We start from the raw sequence: 19,222 nt of genomic DNA, 5'->3' as shown, positions 1-19,222 counted from the left end.
TTTCCGCACAGTATGGTTAAATATGCTTTTAAAATCGTCTTAACAGTTAGCATAACATCGCTGCGCGTGGTTTGCTACAGTGGCTATGTATTTATTAATTCATTCATTCATTCATTCATTCAATCAATCAATCATTTAGGACTACAGAAAACAGTTTACTAGCCTACATTGTCATTAACCTTTAATGGCTGGACATATACTGAAGCCATGGAGGTTAATGGGAACTTCGTTTAGGTATGCTGGCTCACCAGTGCTCGACACAGAACGTAAACATTAGGTTGCAAGTTACAGATTAAATATATGGACCACTACGTCAGCAAGAAAGCACATCACTTATAAACACATTTTAACATGGATTCAACTGGCCGAATGGACACGCATTTAATAAACATAAAGTAGCCTAGTAGTATAAAGTAGCAAACCCATATTGGGCTATCATGCGAACACAGAGAGAATAGTATATATTCAACCCGTTCCATCTCTTTGTTGTTCCTCGTTTACATCATTTAAGATTTTAAATTCACGAACTGTCCCAGCGCGCGCATCCCATCCATAGCTCACGCGCCTGTGAAACAGCTGTCACGCTCCCCAGATGTCCCCAGGGCGTTCCATGTCAGATCAGTACTCCCCAGCAGCATCGATCTGGGTAGGAAGGAGGAGTAGGCTAGTACAGAGCTGGGGTTGACCCGATGGGGGTGAGTAAGTGCAAAAGCCAAGAAAAAGCAATTAACCGCTGCTTTGTAACCATTAAAAATTAGTCACGTAAAAAAATCGAGAAAACATCAAAAGACAAGCGCAACTTGCATTCGGTAATTCGGCCGTTCAATCAGCTTTATTGGCTAACTAGATGAAATGTGAGCCTGCCAAAAAAAAAATCCCAATTTGACAAATGAAAGTTGTGTAATTCCGGATTTTGCAGTTAGAATAATACACTTAAAAATGTAAAGATTAATATCAAATAATGTGTACTGTATCGCAGATCTGTTAGAAGCAGTCATGCAACAAAACAAAAAAAACAATCAGTCACAGAGAGTAGAAAAAAATGAATTTGGTTTTAATTAAACCACGAAACTAAATTTACATATCTGGTTACTACCAGGAACAACAAATAGTAGCGAATCACAGCACAACTCACAATAATCAAGCCAATCATGGTTGCGATTAAGTCCTGCAGACAACCAATCAGCATGGGCAATTGTCCGTCTCTTTTTCGCGCCTTGATATTTAACATTTGCCCTCTTCTGACAGCAACGAAGTTGACTTGGATCATATTAAACTTGAATATATAAAATATAAAAAAGGCGAGCAATATATCGAGAAAAGAGACAGTTTATCAGGAAGATTTGTAAACAAGCACATAGCAAACTTTAGTGTAAAGAAGGAAGGATTTAGGTATCGACGTAAACGTAATTGGTAATTTACCAGGGGGCTAGTCCGTAGTTTTGACACTTAATTTCTGAGGAAAGGTAACGTGGCTAGCTAAATTGTGTTACCGATGGCAGCTTTAATGTCATTTGCCAATGCTTAATATTATCTGTTTAGTTGGATTAGTAATTTTATGTAAGACTTGGATTAAGTTTTTAATGTTTGTTTCTAACAGGTTGGCTTATGTTTTGTGAAATGTAAATTTGCTTGCTTATTAGCTAACGTTGGCTTGTGAGAAAAACAACGTTGCATGGTTGTTAACTAACGCTACCATTTAAGTGTACCTTAGCTAAATTAGCTTGTACTTAGCTACTGGTACTCACTACTTTTTACTACTTTTGACTGGCTGTTATTTTAAGTCAGTTATGGAATGTCAAACAGATCACGGTGAACACGATGATAAGGACTGGCGTGCATTTTCAGTGTGAATAACTGTTAAAAGTCGGTACAGCAAGGGACATCCAGCACTGTTCATGCAATTAATCTGTCTTCATTTACCTTAGAGACAGTCTGAGTTTTCAAAAACAAATGGACCAATCAGAGGAGACAGACCATGACAGGTAAGTCAAGGAAGCATTATTTGTTCTGTGTGTGGAGTATTGGCTGTTTTCCAACCAGTGGCTCTTAATATCGATTCATGATTGGCCAATTAATACATGTTTTCTTTTTCTCCTCTACTTCTTCCTCTCTCCCTTTCTGTTGATTCTTTTGGCAGTTTGGACGAGTTTGGCGCTTCTGACTCGGGCAGCGACTTTGAAGCCCAGCTGAACTCCGGCAAGAGGAGACCGCGGAGGGCGGCCGCGGGAACTCCGGTGGGTCGCCGTTGCCCTCGGCATGCGCTGGGACGCCGTACTTGCCCGCTGATTCGCCGACCGGCCCTGCTTTCTCTTTCAGCTTCGCAAGCGGCCGCAGCGCGCGGCTGCAGCGGCAGCGCCGCCCGCGTCCGTCCGCGCGCGGGCTTCTCCCGAAGCGGCGTCCCCGGAGGCCCGCTCCCCCCGGAGGCCCCAGAGGGCGCCGCGCGAGGCCACCCCGAGCCGGACGCCGGGCAGGAGCCTGGCCACCGCGGGGCACCTGTACGAGGCTGTGATGGGCGGCAAGAGCGCGACCGTGGTGAGCGAGGGAGGGGAAGAGGGCGGGGCTCGAGGGAGGCAGGGAGCGATGGAGAGGATCAATAGAGAGAGGCAGGAAATGAGAGAATGAAGAGATCAAAGGAGAGGAGGGCGATAAGACGAGTGTTGGCCCATGTTCGAATCCGAGCCCTTCCATGCTGTTGAGTATGCTTTATGAGCACAGTGGATGAGAAAGTTAAGTAGGCAAAATTTCCTCTAAATGCAGTGCACTCAAAATCCCGGGATGATATACTTATTTCCGGGTTTTCGCTGACTAACATTGGGGAGTGTATTCTTCAGGACGTATACGATCGTTTTGTCCGGTAATCGTCTCCTGCCATAACGAAAGGATAACCTTCAGCACTGGCTTCCGATTGGCTGTTGACCCCCTATTTTCCATCCCAGGCCGTGGTCGACGAGTGGCTGGACAGCTACAAGCAGGAAAAGGAGGCGGGGCTTCTGGAGCTCATCAACTTCATCGTGCAGTGCTGCGGCTGTAAAGGTCAGGGGTCATCTAACGCGGGGGGGTGGGAGGGAGGATTGTGTATTGGAGGTTAAGGGCACAGGTCACGCATTAGTCTTCCTGGGCTGATCGCACGCTGCTATCAACGCTGGAACAGTCCCCAGTATCGATCGACCCCTAGGAATGCAAGGAAACCAAGGCCAGCTGCAGCACCTCTGTTACTGCTGGGGGCATGACAGGAAGTAGCATGCAGTTCTTGACCGGGAGAACCTTTGGGTTCACACCTGCCACAGGTGCACTACCGCCAGAGGACTCAGGTAAACTGTTGGCGTGTGACAATTTGACATGGGCGGCAGTTCAGTATAATGGGTAAGGTGCTGGTCTTGTAACCTAAAGGTTGCATGTTCGATTCCTGGGTAGGACACTGCTGTCGTACCCTCGAGCAAGGTACTTAACCTGCATTGCTTCAGTATATATCCAGCTGTATAAATGGATGCAATGTAAATGCTATGTAAAAGTTGCGTAAGTCGCTCTGGATAAGAGCGTCTGCTAAATGCCTGTAATGTAATGTAACAAACAACATAACACAGCAGCAGTTGACAGTGTTATGCTTGTAATTTTCTGCCCCCTATGGGTTGTTGCAAGCACTACGCTCAAAGTCAAAAACTATTATAATACAGTTTTACTGTAGTGTTACTGATTATACTATTTTCTAAAAATATGTTATTATAATGAACAGATCATGCAATTATTGTTGACAAAAAGGTGTGTAAGTCGCTCTGGATAAGGGCTTCTGCTAAATGCCTGTAATGTAATTCCAGAAACAGGCGACACAGTACCAGATTAGGCCAAACTAGTGCTAGGGGGGCGGTGTTAAGGGTCAAGCCATAACAGTGTGTCTTGTGTTTTTGTGTCTGTGCATTTTGGGGACCTTGTGTGCTTTTAATGTTTCACTCTGTGAGGTGTGTGTGTGTGTGGCTGTCTTTAGGGGTGGTGAGCAGGGAGATGTTCGATACAATGCAGAACGCTGAGATCATCAGTATATTGACCAAAGAGTTCAATGAGGTGAGGGTGTAAGTGTGTGCGCGGGGAGTGGTGTGAGGCCTGTGTGTGTCTGTGCGGCAGCGTATATGCATGTTGCATTGGACTGTATGTGTGGGGTGTCCTGTACACAGGTGGGACGCACAGAGTGCTGAAAATATTCTGGACAAACACTATATAGAGGTCCCAGATAAAGCAAGACTTCAAGTCCGCCGTGTCTCACTCTCCTGTCTTCGCTTCCCCCCCCGCCCCCCCGCAGGACTGTGAAGTACCCGCTGCCGTCTCTCACTCTCCTCTCTTCGCTCCGCCCCCCGCCCCCGCAGGACTCTGTGAAGTACCCGCTGCCGTCTCTCACTCTCCTCTCTTGCTCCGCCCCCGCCCCGCAGGACTCTGTGAAGTACCCGCTGCCGTCCTCACTCCCCTCTTCGCGTCCTGCTCCCGCCCCCGCAGGACTCTGTGAAGTACCGCTGCCGCTCTCACTCTCCTCTCTTGCTCCGCCCCCCCGCCCCCCGCAGGACTCTGTGAAGTACCCGCTGCCGTCTCTCACTCTCCTCTCTTCACCCCCCCCCCAGGACTCTGTGAAGTACCCGCTGTCGTCTCCGGGGCCGCAGTGGCGGCGTTTCCGCGCCGGCCTGTGCGAGTTTGTGCGCGTGCTGGTGCGCCGCTGCCAGAACAGCCTGCTGTACGACGAGTACCTGTTCTCCGCCCTGCTGGCGCTGCTCACCGGCCTCACCGACTCCCAGGTCCGCGCTTTCCGCCACACCAGCACCTTCATCGGTGAGGCCCGGGGGCGGGGAGAAGGGGGGGGGGGGGGTCTGCTGGGCGTGTGAGTCCACATGTTTTATTATCCGTTTGCTTCAGTTCAGTCACGGCTGGTCTTAACAAGCCTTTCTCAAAACACACGCGCGCACGCTCGCACGCCCTGATCTCCTCTGGGGTTTAATGTCTCCACGCATCGGGTCAGGTTGCAGCCCCTGTGAACTGGGCTGTGCAGACGGCGAGGGATATAATCCTCACCGCCAGAAACCGCTGCTAATATTCGCACTAGCCGTGGAGCCACGTGTGTGTGTGTGTCTCTCAGTGCTGAAGCTAATGCATGTGTGTGTTCAGTGCTGAAGCTAATGCATGTGTGTTCCCGGTTCTGAAGCTGATGGGTGCATGTTTTTTGGGGGCTAAAGTTAGTGCATGTGCGTTCCCATTTTGAAGCTGATAGGTGTGTGTTTCTCAGTGCTGAAGCTGATGGGTGTGTTTTTCAGTTCTTAATCTGATGGGCGTGTGTTTCTGAGTGTCAAAGCTGATGTGTTTTTTGAGGTTTTTGAAGCTGACGTGATTCCCAGTGCTGAAGCTGATGCGGTTGCTGACGCGAGCGCGCGATTCTGTCTGTCAGCGATGAAGCTGATGACGGCCGTGGTGGAGGTGGCGGTGGTGGTGTTCACTCGGGCGGAGACGACGCAGCGGCGTTACGAGGTGGAGCGGGGCAAAGGGGTGGAGCGCCGGGCGCAGGAGCGGCTGGAGGAGCTACAGGCCGCGCACAGAGAGGTGGACCCCCCCCCCCCCCCCCCGCACAGCTTCTGTACACCTAGCACAGAGGGCAGGCTCACTGAGTAGTCATGAACACTCAAAAAGCTACGTAGCACACCAACACTCTGTGGCTACAGATACACTACATACATTCCACCTACACCGAGGTTATGCGCCAAATACTGACGTACGGACTTTACAGTGACGTGACTCGCTGTTGAGCACTCGCACGGTATCGGAGACAACACGCAGACGCCGCTGCTTAAACCACGCACGCGCACACTCGTATGAACTCAGGAACCCGGCATGGAAACTGCAGAATGCACAGTCTCGGCCTTCTCTCCTTGTCAGAGGTGGATTCGTCCACGTTCAGAAAGTTGAGGTCCTCCCCGGTATGTCGTTCCAATCCACCCGGGTTTGCTAATTAGCGCAGTCCTTAAGAGCCAGGAGGTGTAGAGCCAGCTAGTGAAGCCAGCTGGGCGTGTCCGCGGGTGGCTGAAACGCACGGCAGGGCCTTTACTCTCTGACCCCCCCGCCTGCTCCTGGGGTCCGCGCGCTCGCCCACAGCTGCAGGAGCACCAGGAGGAGCTGCGCAGCCTGATGAACGGCGTCTTCAAGGGCGTGTTCGTCCACCGCTACCGCGACCGCGTGCCCGAGATCCGGGCCGCCTGCGTGGAGGAGATGGGGGTGTGGCTGAGGGAGAACCCCGGCTCCTTCCTGAACGACGGCTACCTCAAGTACCTGGGCTGGACCCTCCACGACAAGGTTCCCCCCCCAAAAACACGCGCTGCTTTTACCCTCTCTTTTTGCACCTCATGCGATCCCGTATCTGTAACCCTGTGTGTGCTCTCCCCAGTCTGAGTGGGGTGAATGCACAGGGAGGGCGGGCTGTCTGCTCTGCTCTCGATTCTAAACCACAGAATAAAACACCAAAAATAAATATGGTGCGTTGATTGTGTGTGTGTGAGTGCAGGTGGGCTATGCTTGTGTACTGGTTCTCTGTAGATTTGTGTGACCTTGCGTGGTATCTGTGTGTGTACGTGTAGGCGTGCTATGCTCTTGTACTGGGTCTGTAGGTCTGTGACCTTTTGTGCTGTCTGTGTGTGTACGTGTAGGTGGGCTATGCTCTTGTACTGGTTCTCTGTAGGTCTGTGTGACCTTGCACAGACAGCACCTTTGTGTGTACGTGTAGGTGGGCATGGTCCGTCTGCAGTGTGTGCTTGCGCTGCAGGGCCTGTACCAGGAGCAGGACTTCATTGGCCGCCTGGAGCTCTTCACCAATAGGTTCAAGGTGTGTCCCCCAAAACCTCCCTCTACACCCTCCTACCTGTGCGCGTGAGCATGCCCATGTGTGTTAATGACAGGGTGAGTTTGTGTGTGAGTAGTGTCATGTGTTCATGTTACTCATAGTAAGTACATGACTGTGTTTCTATATGGCTAGGTCTGATCTGTGTGTGCGTGTGTGTGTGGGTGTTTGCGTGTGTGTGGGTCTGGGGGTATGTGCGTGTGTGGGTGTTTGTGTGTGTGTGTGTGTGTGTGTGCATAGGAGCGGATGCTGTGCATGGTTCTGGACAAAGACAGTGACGTCGCAATGGAGGCTATCCGGCTCCTGCTTCTGATCCAGCAGTAAGTGTGTGTAGTCACACAGAAGTACAGAAGTGTGTGTAGTCACACAAGCACAGCAGTAAGTGTATGTAGTCACACACAAGCACAGCAGTAAGTAGAGAAACATGACCGCAAGACACACATACTCCCTATGCAGGTATACGCAGTGTGTTTAATACGCCTGTTTAGATGGCGAATGGTTGTGTTCCTGCGGTATAACTTTGGGAATGAAAGCAGTGGCTTCTCTGAGAACAGTTATGCTGATGTTGAATGAACTGTGTGCGTGTGTGTGTGTGTGTGTGTGTGTGCGCCTGTGTGGGCATATGTATATGTGCGTTTGTGTGTGTGTGTGTGTGTGTGTGTGTGTGTGTGTGTGTGCCTGTGTGGGCATATGTATATGTGCGTTTGTGTGCGTGTGCGTGTGTGTGTGTGCGCGCGTGTGCGTGCGGTAGGAAGACCGAGGAGGGTTTGTCTGAGGAGGACTGCTCGCGCGTGTACCCGCTGGTCTACGCCTCACACAGGGGACTGGCCTCTGCTGCCGGGGCCTTCCTCTGCCACAAGTGAGTGTCCCTCCGCAAGCCGCCCGCGCGGGCTCTTCCTACAGTACAGCCGTCGCGCCCCTGCTCCTATCCCGAGCAGCTCACAGTGGAACAGGGCTTAAGTCACGTGAGCAGCTGTGCCGGCCCGGGCGAACGGCACTCCCACACCAGAGGGTGTATATGCAACGTCGCGGAAGCGCTAAGTTAGCTGTGACCTAAACCAGAACCAAAAAATAGTTCTGTTGTATGTCCTCTGAGTCTTCTGTTTGGTGTCTGTGGGATTTCAATGAAGTCGGTCTGTAAGCAAGTGTGTAATGTAGAGCGTGTTGTCAGATGTTCATGCCCGTGCATGCATGCATGCATGCGTGTTTGCATGCGTGTGTGCATTTCCATCTGCATGCCTTTTTTGCGCTGTGTGTCCGTGCTCACTTACGGGGCCAGTTGCGTGTCACAGGTTGTGCAAGGAGAGCCAGGACGGGGAGGTAGAGAACTACAGAGCCACCTTCGTCAGCCTGCTCGTCTCCTTCTACATACAGAGCAAGGTGACTGGCTGTCCATCCGTCCACTGTAGAGCAAGGGGCCGGCCGTAATTTACACTGCCCGTCGGCCTGTCTGTCTGTCTGTCTGTCTGTCTACACAGAGAACAGAGGAGGGGGGGGGTGGGGGGGAGGTTCAGACTAGTTCATTGTTTGTCTCTTTCTCTCACTCCCTCTCTCCTCCTTTCCGTGGGCCCTGTTAATTGGCTCATGGGTCACCAATGATGAAACAACTTTGCATGGTAAAGTAATAACGATAGCTATGATAAAAGTGATAATAGCTGTGGTGCTTTTATGCCCTTTGTTCAATGTCATTGCATCTTTCCGGTTTGTTCTGACCCATGTGGCTTGTTCAGGGGTTTGGAACCCATGTTAACTCTTCTTCCTCTTCTTCCTCCTTCTCTCCCCTCCCACCCCTGCCCTGTTCTCCGTCACACTCTCCCTAACCCTCCCTCCAAACGTTCTCTTTTTTTCTCTCTCTATATCCATCTCTCTCTTTCACGCTCTTTTGTGCTCTCTCATTCCGTCCCTCCCCCCCCCCCCCCCAGTTCCATGAACATGGGGCGTACCTGGTGGACAGCCTGTGGGGGAGCGCAGGGGCGGAGCTTAGGGACTGGGAGACGATGACAGCGTTACTGCTACAGGAGAAGGGGCAGGACCAGAGTAAGGGGGGGGGGGGTCTCTCACTTTCCAAATGTATGTGGCTCATTGTCCAGGGGTCTGTATGGACCCACCTTACTTCAGCCTCTGTTTGTGGGGTTTGTGTGTGCGTTTATCGCCTGCCTTTTCTCCTGGTACTCGGGTTTCCTCCCACAGCGCAAACATAAAGCCCGGGGTCTACAGATGAAACTCTCTCTCTCTCTCTCTCTCTCCATCGCTCTTTGTTTCTCTCTCTGCCTGTCTCTCTGTGTCTCTTTCCCTCTCTCTGTCTCTATCTCTCCGTCATTCTCACTCACTCTCTCTCTCTCTGCCTCGGCCTCTGCCTGTCTCTGTCTCTCTCTCAGCTCTGAAGGATGAGGAGGAGGGGGCTCTTATTGAGCTGATGATGTGCGCAGTCAGACAGGCAGCTGAGACCCGCCCCCCTGTGGGGAGGGCCCCCCCCAGCAAGAAGGTGAGCCAGGAATGAAAAGGGGGCTCATTCCAATCGCTAATTTTCTCGCGTCCTTTCCTCACTCCTCAGCTCCACCCAACGGAGAACGCAAGGAAAGGATGTGAGGGGAGGGAGGGGCGTGTCCCACAGGTGAGGGGGGTAGAGGGAGAGGGGCGTGTCCCACAGGTGAGAGGGGTAGAGGGAGAGGGGTGTGTCCCACAGGTGAGAGGGGTAGAGGGAGAGGGGTGTGTCCCACAGGTTAGAGAGGTGGACAGAAGAGGTGGGACAGGACGGTGTGCGGTGCAGTGCATGGGGGGGCAGTGGTTTTTAAATCAAGCACAGGAAGTGTCCCGTCAGTGCTCTTGCTGTGAAGATGCCGTTTGGCGTGTGTGCACGTCTTCCAGATGCTGAGTGTGAAGGATAAGAAAGCCCAGGAGCAGGACAGGAGACGCCTCACCTCCCACTTCATCCTGGTGCTGCCACAGCTCTTAGCCAAGGTGTGGATCTCATACACACACGCACTTATGCACTCTCACACACACACGCTCATACACTTTCATACACACACACTCACGCATACACTCACACTTATACACTCTCACACACACACTCACACACACACACACACTCATACACTCACACTCATACACACACTCATACACACACACACTCACACACACACTCATACACACACACTCTCACACACACTCACACTCACACTCATACACACAAACACTCGCAGTCTGGGTCCAGCCATTTAAATACGATACATTTTGACAGGGTGTGGTGTACTGGGGTATGCAGTGATGTATAACAATATTGGGATATGATGAGTTAATTTATTAAATATACGTAGGAGAACTGTAAAATTTCCCGTTTCTGCCTGAGATATGTTTGGGTGCGCGTGGGTATATATGGCCCTGTGTGGTAATGTGCAGTACTCAGCGGACGTGGAGAAAGTGAGCTGTCTGCTGAAGGCCCCGCTGTACTTTGACCTGGAGACCTACAGCAGCACAGGCCGTCTGGAGAAGGTCAGAGCGCAACAGCTATAACCACTGATCTTGAAACTGTGACTTCTGTTCCTGTGTGTACAGCATGTATCTGCTGCTGTGTCTACTCTGCATCGCATGGTGAATAGACAGGAACAATTCGCAAAATATTTGGCTTTTACTGCCTTTCATTAATCCCAGACCTGAAAAAAAACAACAACAAAAAACCATAGAACCCTTCTTTGATCAATGCAAGCGGAAACCAGAATCTGTCTGTGAGTCTGGGCGGTGCTGTCTGTGGTGCTGCAGCTCTCCCAGGTCGCTGGAACACCTGGGGGTGCTGAACGGACAGCGCACCTTTACATTACATTATATTACAGGCATTTAGCAGACGCTCTTACCAAACGTAGTGACTTACAAACAACTTTTAAAATAGCTGTATCCTTTTTTTTTTTTCTTTTTTTCTGTGTGTCCATTTATACCAGCTGTAAGTACATACTTAAGCAATGGCTGTTACGTATCTGTTCGGGTCCTGTCTTGCTGCATCGCTCTCTGTCCGACGCACTCGTCTCTCCCAAGCCCTCGCTTCCGCCGGGTCTTTACGCCTCCCTCCTCCTCCCCTCCCCTCCCGGGCAGTACCTGGACCTGCTGCTCTCCCAGGTGTGCGGCATCGTGGAGAAGCACACGGAGGACGGCGTGCTGGAGGCGTGCGCCCGCGTGGCCGGCGCTCTCTGCTCCGACCGCTACACCTTCTCCGCCCGCGCCAGCCTGGCCGTCGGGCGGCTGCTGGACGCCCAGGCGGACAGATTCACTTCCCAGCTGACCGATCTGCTGCAGGTGAGATAGCCATCTGAGGCCTGTGGGTAAGAGACTGATCTGAGACCTGTGTGTTAGAGACTGATCTGAGGCCTATGTGTGTTAGAGACTGATCTGAGGCCTGTGTGTGTTAGAGACTGATCTGAGACCTGTGGGTAAGAGACTGATCTGAGGCCTGTGTGTGTTAGAGACTGATCTGAGACCTGTGTGTTAGAGGCTGATCTGAGGCCTGTGTGTGTTAGAGACTGATCTGAGGCCTGTGTGTGTTAGAGACTGATTTGAGACCTGTGTGTGTTAGAGACTGATCTGAGGCATGTGTGTGTTAGAGACTGATCTGAGACCTGTGTGTGTTAGAGACTGATCTGAGACCTGTGTGTGTTAGAGACTGATCTGAGACCTGTGTGTGTTAGAGACTGATCTGAGACCTGCTGTGGGTAAGAAACGGATCTGAGACCTGTGTGTGTTAGAGACTGATCTGAGGCCTGTGTGTGTTAGAGACTGATCTGAGACCTGTGGGTAAGAGGCTGATCTGTGGCCTGTGTGTGTTAGAGGCTGATCTGAGACCTGTGTGTGTTAGAGACTGATCTGAGACCTGCTGTGTGTTAGAGGCTGATCTGAGACCTGTGTGTGTTAGAGACTGATCTGAGACCTGCTGTGGGTAAGAAACGGATCTGAGACCTGTATGTGTTAGAGACTGATCTGAGACCTGTGTGTGTTAGCGACTGATCTGGGACCTGCTGTGGGTAAGAAACGGATCTGAGACCTGTGGGTATGAGACCGATCTGAGACTGATCCCTTCTCTTTCTGCAGGGCAGTGCAGATGATGAGGAGCTCTACAGTGCAGCCAGCACTCTGAAGAGGATCTCTGCCTTCAGCAGGTCTCAGAGGAGTGTGTGTTTGTTTCTGCGTGAGAGAGAGAGAGACAGAGACAGAGCAGCACAGAGAGAGAGAGAGACCGAGGGAGAGACTTGATAGGAAATTAAGAGAGAAGGGAAAGAGAAGGAGAGAGAGTTAATGAAAAGAGGCTGTTCTTCTGTACAACAGGTGGCCTGATGCCTTTGGCCTGTACTGTATAAACAGTGTTTGGGTTTTATACGTGCACACAGATAAACAGGTTACAGATAGGCATACAGATGGATAGATGGAAAAGCGGATAGATCGGCAGGTGGGTGAGTAGGTAAAAGTGATGGCTCTGGCCCATGTCTGTCTGTCTGTCTGTCTGTCTGTCGCAGTGCTAAGGACCTGACGAGCTGGCAGCTGTTTGACCCCTGCATTCAGATCCTCAGGTGTGGAGTGGAGTCAACAGACATCAGCAAAGAGGTCTCACACACACACACTCTGGCATACACACTCAATCCCTCTCACGTACACTCATTAACACTCACGGCCTACGTTGCGTTACAGTACGGGCAGGCGCTTTTCCGGAGCGACTTGCGCAGCTTTTGAATTTCTACATAGTGTCCATTTATGCCGGTCAATATATACTGAAGCAATTCAGGTTAAGGACCTTGGTCGAGGGTACAACAGCAGTGTCCTACCTGGGAATCAACCCTGTGACTTTTAGGTTACTAGCCCTAGCTCGGCTAACTTTTAGGTAGCAGTTCCCGAGCCAATACAACTCACTACTGCCACCCAGTGGCCACCGAGCATCAACCAGGTCGGCGCTACGCAGTGGCTGAGAGTGAGTTTGCACCGTTCACTGTAAAGGCACAACATGAACGTAGTCCATTAGTACTGTAACACACACACACACACTCACACAGGGAGTGCCATGGATGCTTAATTCAGTGTTCATTTGTGGCGATTGCCGTTACAGCTGATGGTTCCTGCACTTAAATGCGCCTCTTTTCACGTGCTGTGGGAGAAAGTGAGATTCAGCAACTCCACCCCTACCAAGGTACCGTTCACCACACACGCACGAACACACACACACACACGCGCCTGTACACGCACATGCACATACATTATAGATTATATTTTGATCGTCACTGTTGTTTGTGATGGAATTGAGACAGGTAGCTTTAAATCTCAAATCTTCCTCCTTTCTCTCTCTGCCCCCCCCCAGGCAGAGCTGAAGAGGCTGAAGCAGAAGGTTCAGTCCCTGTTTGCTTTGTGTCAGAGCTGTCTGTCTCTGACTGAAGCAGATATCAGGGACCAGGTCAGTGTCTGACCCCCAGCCCCACCCCCCACCCTTTTTTTGGTAACGCAGGGTCTGTTATTTGATCCTCTGTCCTGTCCCTCCCCCTCCAGGCCTTTATGTTGCTGTGTGACCTGCTGCTGGTGTTCAGTGTGGGGGTGCCACACCTCCCCGTGGACGTGTCCCTGCGTGCCGAAATGGCCTCCTTCCTGCTGGACTACATCTTCAGCGACCCCGAGGAGGACCCCAGCAGTAACGCTCACACAGGCGCTTATACACACACACACACACACACACGCGAGCGCACTTATACACACACACACACATGTGCTTATACACACACACACACGCACTTATACACACGCACACACACACACGCGCGCGCGCTTATACACGCGCACACACGTGCTTATACACACACACACACACTTATACACACACACACACGTGCTTATACGCACACACGCACTTACACACACACGCTTATATACACACACACGCTTATACACACACACGCACTTACACACACACGCTTATATACACACACACGCTTATACACACACAAGAATACAACATTTCTCTGCCGTAACGCTGATTAAAGTATCAGCGCGAGTCAGTTCCATTTCTCACATCTCTGTCAGATGAGGACGAGGAGCTGGAGATGGCGAAGATCGCAGCTCTTCAGCGCCGTCGGAACCAGCTGGCCGGATACTGCAAGCTGGTGATCTACGGCGTCCTGGAGCTTGCCTCCGCGTCCGACATCTTTAAATACTACAGCAAGGTGAGGGAGGGAGGAGTCTGCGAGGAGGTGGGCGGGACAGAGCAGGGTGGGAGGAGCCATGTAACTGCCATCCTCCGTTCCCCCAGTTCTACCGGGACTACGGTGACATCATCAAGGAGACTCTCAGCAAAGCCAAGATCATCAGCCAAGTGGAGAGCGCCAAGACCGTGTGTCTCTGCCTTCAGCAGGTGTGTGGGAGTCTATACGTGAGTGTGAGTGTGAGTCTGAGTGTGCGTGTGAGGGTGTGCGTGTCTGTGTGTATATGTGTCTGCATGTGTGCATAAGTGTGTGTGTGTGCGTGCGTGTGTGTGTGTGCGCGCTGTGACTCTGCCTCCTCTCCCCAGCTGTTCTCGGAGTGCCCTCGCTCTGACGGGGAGGTGCAGGGGAGCGCGCAGGAGTTCAGGGAGATCAGGGAGCTGGCCCGGCGCCTGGCTATGACCTTCGGCGTCGACCTGCACCGAGTCCGCAAGCCGCTGGTGTCCCTGCACGAGTCAGCGCTCCCGCCCGTCTGTCTGTCTGTCCCTCTGTCTGTTCATCTTCCCGCCCGCCCGTCCGTCTGTCTGTCCCTCTGTCTGTTCATCTTCCTGTCCGTCCCTCCGTCTGTATGTCCTCCTGTCTGTTTGTCTGTCTGTCTGTGTGTGTGCCTGTCTGTCTGTGTCTCATTTCTGAACAAAACACTGTTTAAAACAAGCCCAGATGCAGCACTCACAAATATGAAGAGGCTATGCAAGATCTGTGGCCCATCCGTACACACGGTGTGGAGAACGCCACTCACCGGAAATGAATTCGCTCAGGTTTCTGACAAGACAGCTGTTATATTCATGTGAGCGTGGTGGAGAGCAGGGGCAAGCCTGTTCCTGGAGATTTTCGCCCGTCCTGTAGGTTTTCATTTCAACTCTTAACAAAGCACACCTCATCCAACAGCAAGAGATCTCTTGGAGCTACTAACTAGTGGAATCAGGTGTGCCAAATTAGGGTTGGATTGAAAACCTACAGGACGGTAGATCTCCTGAAACAGGGTTTGGCAGCCCTGGTGTAGAGTGTGCATGAGGGTGAAAAGGTCATGATCCCAGCGCAATGAATCATGGGAGCAGTGAGGATAATAGTAATTAAATGGAAGCCTGATGCTGTGCTGTGGTTGGGTGCTGCCCGCCTCTCTCTCTCTCTCTGCTCAGGGAGGGAATGAGCTTTGCCTTTCAGGGCTCAGGCGAGGGGGGCAAGCCTCCCCCAAACCTGCTGTTCCTGGAGGTCCTGAGCGAGTTCAGCTACAAACTGCTACGACAGGACCGAGCCAATCTGTGAGTCTCACACACACTCACCCTCTGAGATACACACTCTAACACTCTCACCCTCTGAGATACACACTCTAACACTCTCACTCTGAGATACACTAACACACACACACGTCTTCTCAGATACACACACAGTCTCACACACTCTCCAACACTCTCACCCTCTGACATACACTAACGCACACATCTTCTCAGATACACACACAGTCTCACGCACTCTCTAACACTCTCACCCTCTGAAATACACACATTCTAACACACACACACACACACACTCTCTGAAGCACGCTGCAGCACTAACCCTCACACCCTCCTCTCGCTGTGTGTTTCCCTGGCCCTCAGGCTGGCCTCGCTGAAGCGCCTGTGCCCCACACCCCTCCCGGCCTGGCCGTCCCTCATCATGTACCAGCGCTCCCTGCGGGGCGGGGCCAGGGTCAGAGAAGGGGAGGAGTCTGAAGGCACAGCCACGCCCCTCAAGCGCAGGAGGACTGAGGGTGAGCGACAGCGGCGGCAGCGGTCCAGTTTTAAAAAACGCACAGTCAGTGGACAGCGCTTTTAAACGAGCGCTCTCTCCTAACCCCCCCTCCCTACATAGCCTCTAGCCCGCCGGAGGGGGAGTCGCTGGACAGGAGTGGTTTCCCTGTTAACCTGCCCACCCCAGCCCTGACCTCCACCATGCTGAGGCAGCCCTCCAAGCCGCAGCCTGGGCCAGAGGCTCCGCTGTCTGGTAGAGAGGGCTCCTCAGAACCAGTGTCTGAGGACGAGTTCACCGAGAGGTACCGCCAGGGCACACGCCTCACACACAGCATGCTCTCGCACGTATACACTCACACACACACGCACGTATACACTCACACACACGCCTCACACACAGCATGCTCTCGCACATATACACTCACACACACGCGCACACACACACACAACATGCTGCGTCACACACGCACATATACACTCACACACACACGCACACACACAGCATGCTCTCGCACGTATACACTCACACACGCGCACACACACAGCATGCTCTCGCACGTATACACTCACACACACACGCGCACACACACACAACATGCTGCGTCACACACGCACATATACACTCACACACACACACAGCATGCTATGTCACACACGCACGTATACGCTCAGGCACACACACACACACTCACACACACGCCTCACACACAGCATGCTCTCGCACGTATACACTCACACACACGCCTCACACACAGCATGCTGTGTCACACACGCACGTATACACTCACACACACGCGCCTCACACACAACATGCTCTCGCACGTATACACTCACACACACGCGCCTCACACACAACATGCTCTCGCACGTATACACTCACACACACACACACACACACACAACATGCTCTCGCACGTATACACTCACACACACACACACACACACAACATGCTCTCGCACGTATACACTCACACACACACACACACACACACACACACACGTGCTCCACCGCATATACGCAAACTCAGAAAGCCTCTCTGCTCTGCGTATGCACACGCTAAATTCGAAAATGACACTTCTCAAAGAAACGGGCACCCTCTAGTCACTGACTGGTGCTCTGTCACCCCTCAAGTCCCCTGATTCGTCGGAGAGGGCGTCAGTCATCTTTGGCCCGGGCCCCCAGCCCCACCTCTACACACAGTGACCTGGACTCCCACCTCAACCTGTGAGTGCTCTGTGTGATTGTGCATGCACGTACGTCCGTGGGTGGGACGGGAAAATCCTTCTGAGTAAACCACACATTTGAATTGCGTTGTTTTTTCAGTCATTGGGCTGTTTTAACCAATCAATAACCATCAGCAACTCATTAATAATACAATATCTCAACCAATAAGTACGAGCTGTGCGTTTTTTTTTTGAGCGAATGAGTAGAGTGACAATGCATGTCCATCTCACAGACTGTCCCTAATTGAAGAGGATGAGGAGGAAGAGGAAGAGCCAGAGATTGAAGACTTTCCAAGTGATGAATCCGACCAGGAGACGCGCGTGACTCTGGTGAGACTTCTCCGTCCCTCACGCATGCCCTCCATCTGTTCTTTTTTTTATTTTTTATTCTTCCCTCCCTCCACTCATCTTCGGTGTGCCCTGTCTTTTTTCCGTCCCCTACACCCCCCTTCCCCCTCCCCAGCCTTCCACCCGTCGGTCCAGCAGCTACCTGGAGAGCCTGTTTGAATGAGAGGTTTCAGGAGGGACGGGCAGCTGTCCATCTGCCCACGCTGTTCGCAGTGGTCCACTGCTCCAGATCAGCCAGCCACGTTCTTAAGCCCTGTGTTTTTGAGTTCTAACTTGACTTATTATTGACGTGTAAATACAAGAATATTTCTTTAAAGAATGTTTTGACGGTTATCATCAACAGAGCAACGTTCATGCTACTTAACTTCTCTTGGACTTTTGTATGGTGTTACTTCTGAGCTACAACAATTTTTGGAATCACAGCAAAACCAGAGAATATCGCACAGCAAAGTTACTTGACTTGTCTTAGAATTGCACTTTCTTTAGAATTGAGACTTTATATGGTGTTCTGTTGAGGTCATTTCTGAACTGAGACGAAAGATTTTTGGTCTTTGTGGCAAACGTGGGAACAGTGGTCGAGGAAGTAGAGACGAGCAGACAGTGAAGTTCAGGTTTACGCACTTAAACCGAGTGTAGCGTACCGAAGCTGGGGCTAGCGCACAGTTAAACAGAGACTAGCCAAGCAAATGTGAGATTGGCACATACCAAAGCCGGGCCTAGCGCACAGTCAAGCTACGTTTAGCACATAATGGCACTCAGATTTGCAGAGCTTAGTTGCAATCACTGTGGGTGTGAGACTTAATTAATGTTTGTTCACCTCATCTGACCACTTCTGTCTTCATCCGTTCAATTATTCATGCATTTCAGTTGGCACTAAAGCTTTAAAATAAAAAGTATTTTCTGAAAGTGGACCAGTGTTATGCCTCTTTAATGGGAGTTGAGCCAAAACCAAGGCTCCTGCTTTCCAGTGGGGAAACGTATGTTGTACCAGTGAGCAAGGTACTTCCGTACTTTGCTACACTGAGCCAGTTAGAACAACTGGATACATAGGCCACTGTTATTATATACAGTGTCAATGAGCCCACAATTAAAACAATGCTGAAAAAATTAGCTCAGGGAGCAGAAATCCCAGAGTGCATTGCTCCATGTGGCCTCTTTATGAATGTTAATACCAAAAGATGTGCGTTTTGAAGCAGCGACCAAATGAGAGGTATCCTTAACTCTATTTGAGATCAGTTCTTCCACTGGAGGTTCCCTTCCAGGAAAGAAAAAAGGAGCGCTGCCAGAATGCCAGAAACGTAGGAAGTCCGTGATGCGTATAGTACAAATGTTAAAATTTACTTTATTAATACGGCATGCCCACGTGGCAGATTTTTTTTTTTTTTTTTTTAAGTAGGCCTACCTACTGCTTTCGACTTGCTTAGCCATCGTCAGGGTCACATTTTAACATAGGCCTACTAAAGAAGAGTGCCTTGATATTTTTCTTGTCAACCAAGTGAAAATCAGGGTTCAGATCTTATACAGAGTGTACAAGTGTAATTTGAGTATGAATTATTTATTTTGGATTTAAAAGTAAACGGAAGGTATAATGTTGGCTGTGAATTGCCACTTTTAATAACTCGAAGATGTTTATCAGTGCTGACATCAAGGGTATGGATTATGAGACTTAAGGTTCAAATCTGACCCTCAAACAATTTGACAGCAGAAAATAGTTATTATGATGATGTCCTCTTAGTTTGATTTTCAAGACGAAAGCGATCCAAAGCAAATGTTTCTGTCGGACACTTTAACGTGTTGATTCAGAAGAATAGTAACACCGCCCTTTCCGCGGC

At 50.9% G+C, this 19,222-nt stretch overlaps 1 protein-coding gene across 3 annotated transcripts; it reads left to right on the top strand.

Annotated features, from left to right (window-relative positions):
* The first annotated feature begins 166 nt into the window (after nucleotides 1–166).
* On the top strand, nucleotides 167–18,299 carry LOC135250050 (cohesin subunit SA-1). Of its 3 annotated transcripts, none has more exons than XM_064325878.1 (32): nucleotides 167–695; nucleotides 1,929–1,985; nucleotides 2,141–2,237; nucleotides 2,320–2,535; nucleotides 2,940–3,036; nucleotides 3,986–4,062; nucleotides 4,611–4,815; nucleotides 5,426–5,577; nucleotides 6,127–6,324; nucleotides 6,752–6,850; nucleotides 7,106–7,185; nucleotides 7,617–7,724; nucleotides 8,158–8,245; nucleotides 8,788–8,902; nucleotides 9,244–9,350; nucleotides 9,734–9,826; nucleotides 10,268–10,360; nucleotides 10,955–11,155; nucleotides 11,945–12,012; nucleotides 12,367–12,454; nucleotides 12,951–13,031; nucleotides 13,200–13,292; nucleotides 13,385–13,523; nucleotides 13,913–14,052; nucleotides 14,139–14,240; nucleotides 14,397–14,542; nucleotides 15,228–15,350; nucleotides 15,687–15,838; nucleotides 15,940–16,120; nucleotides 16,951–17,043; nucleotides 17,276–17,372; nucleotides 17,506–18,299. In XM_064325878.1, the coding sequence occupies exons 2-32, from the start codon at nucleotides 1,954–1,956 to the stop codon at nucleotides 17,551–17,553; spliced, it is 3,609 nt and encodes a 1,202-aa protein (XP_064181948.1). In that variant the 5' UTR covers nucleotides 167–695; nucleotides 1,929–1,953; the 3' UTR covers nucleotides 17,554–18,299. The 3 variants fall into 3 exon arrangements, with proteins under 3 accessions (XP_064181948.1, XP_064181949.1, XP_064181947.1); XM_064325877.1 differs by lacking the exon at nucleotides 167–695 and adding an exon at nucleotides 1,203–1,466; XM_064325879.1 differs by lacking the exons at nucleotides 167–695; nucleotides 3,986–4,062 and adding an exon at nucleotides 1,202–1,466 and having other exon boundaries at nucleotides 4,611–4,781.
* Nucleotides 18,300–19,222: the final 923 nt, after the last annotated feature.

The sequence above is a fragment of the Anguilla rostrata genome, chromosome 3, assembly GCF_018555375.3.
Source record: "Anguilla rostrata isolate EN2019 chromosome 3, ASM1855537v3, whole genome shotgun sequence".
In the NCBI taxonomy this organism is placed as follows: Eukaryota; Metazoa; Chordata; class Actinopteri; order Anguilliformes; family Anguillidae; genus Anguilla; species Anguilla rostrata.
Note: the sequence above shows the minus strand (reverse complement) of the source record. Positions and strands in the feature narration are given on the sequence as shown.

Bases quoted from the DNA above. Each gene is read 5' to 3' on its own strand.
- LOC135250050 (XM_064325878.1), top strand. From the start codon at position 1,954: ATGGACCAATCAGAGGAGACAGACCATGACAG. The intron at 4,816-5,425 runs GTGAGGCCCGGG...TCTGTCTGTCAG, and splicing joins CCACACCAGCACCTTCATCG to CGATGAAGCTGATGACGGCC. The intron at 8,903-9,243 runs GTAAGGGGGGGG...TCTCTCTCTCAG, and splicing joins GGAGAAGGGGCAGGACCAGA to CTCTGAAGGATGAGGAGGAG.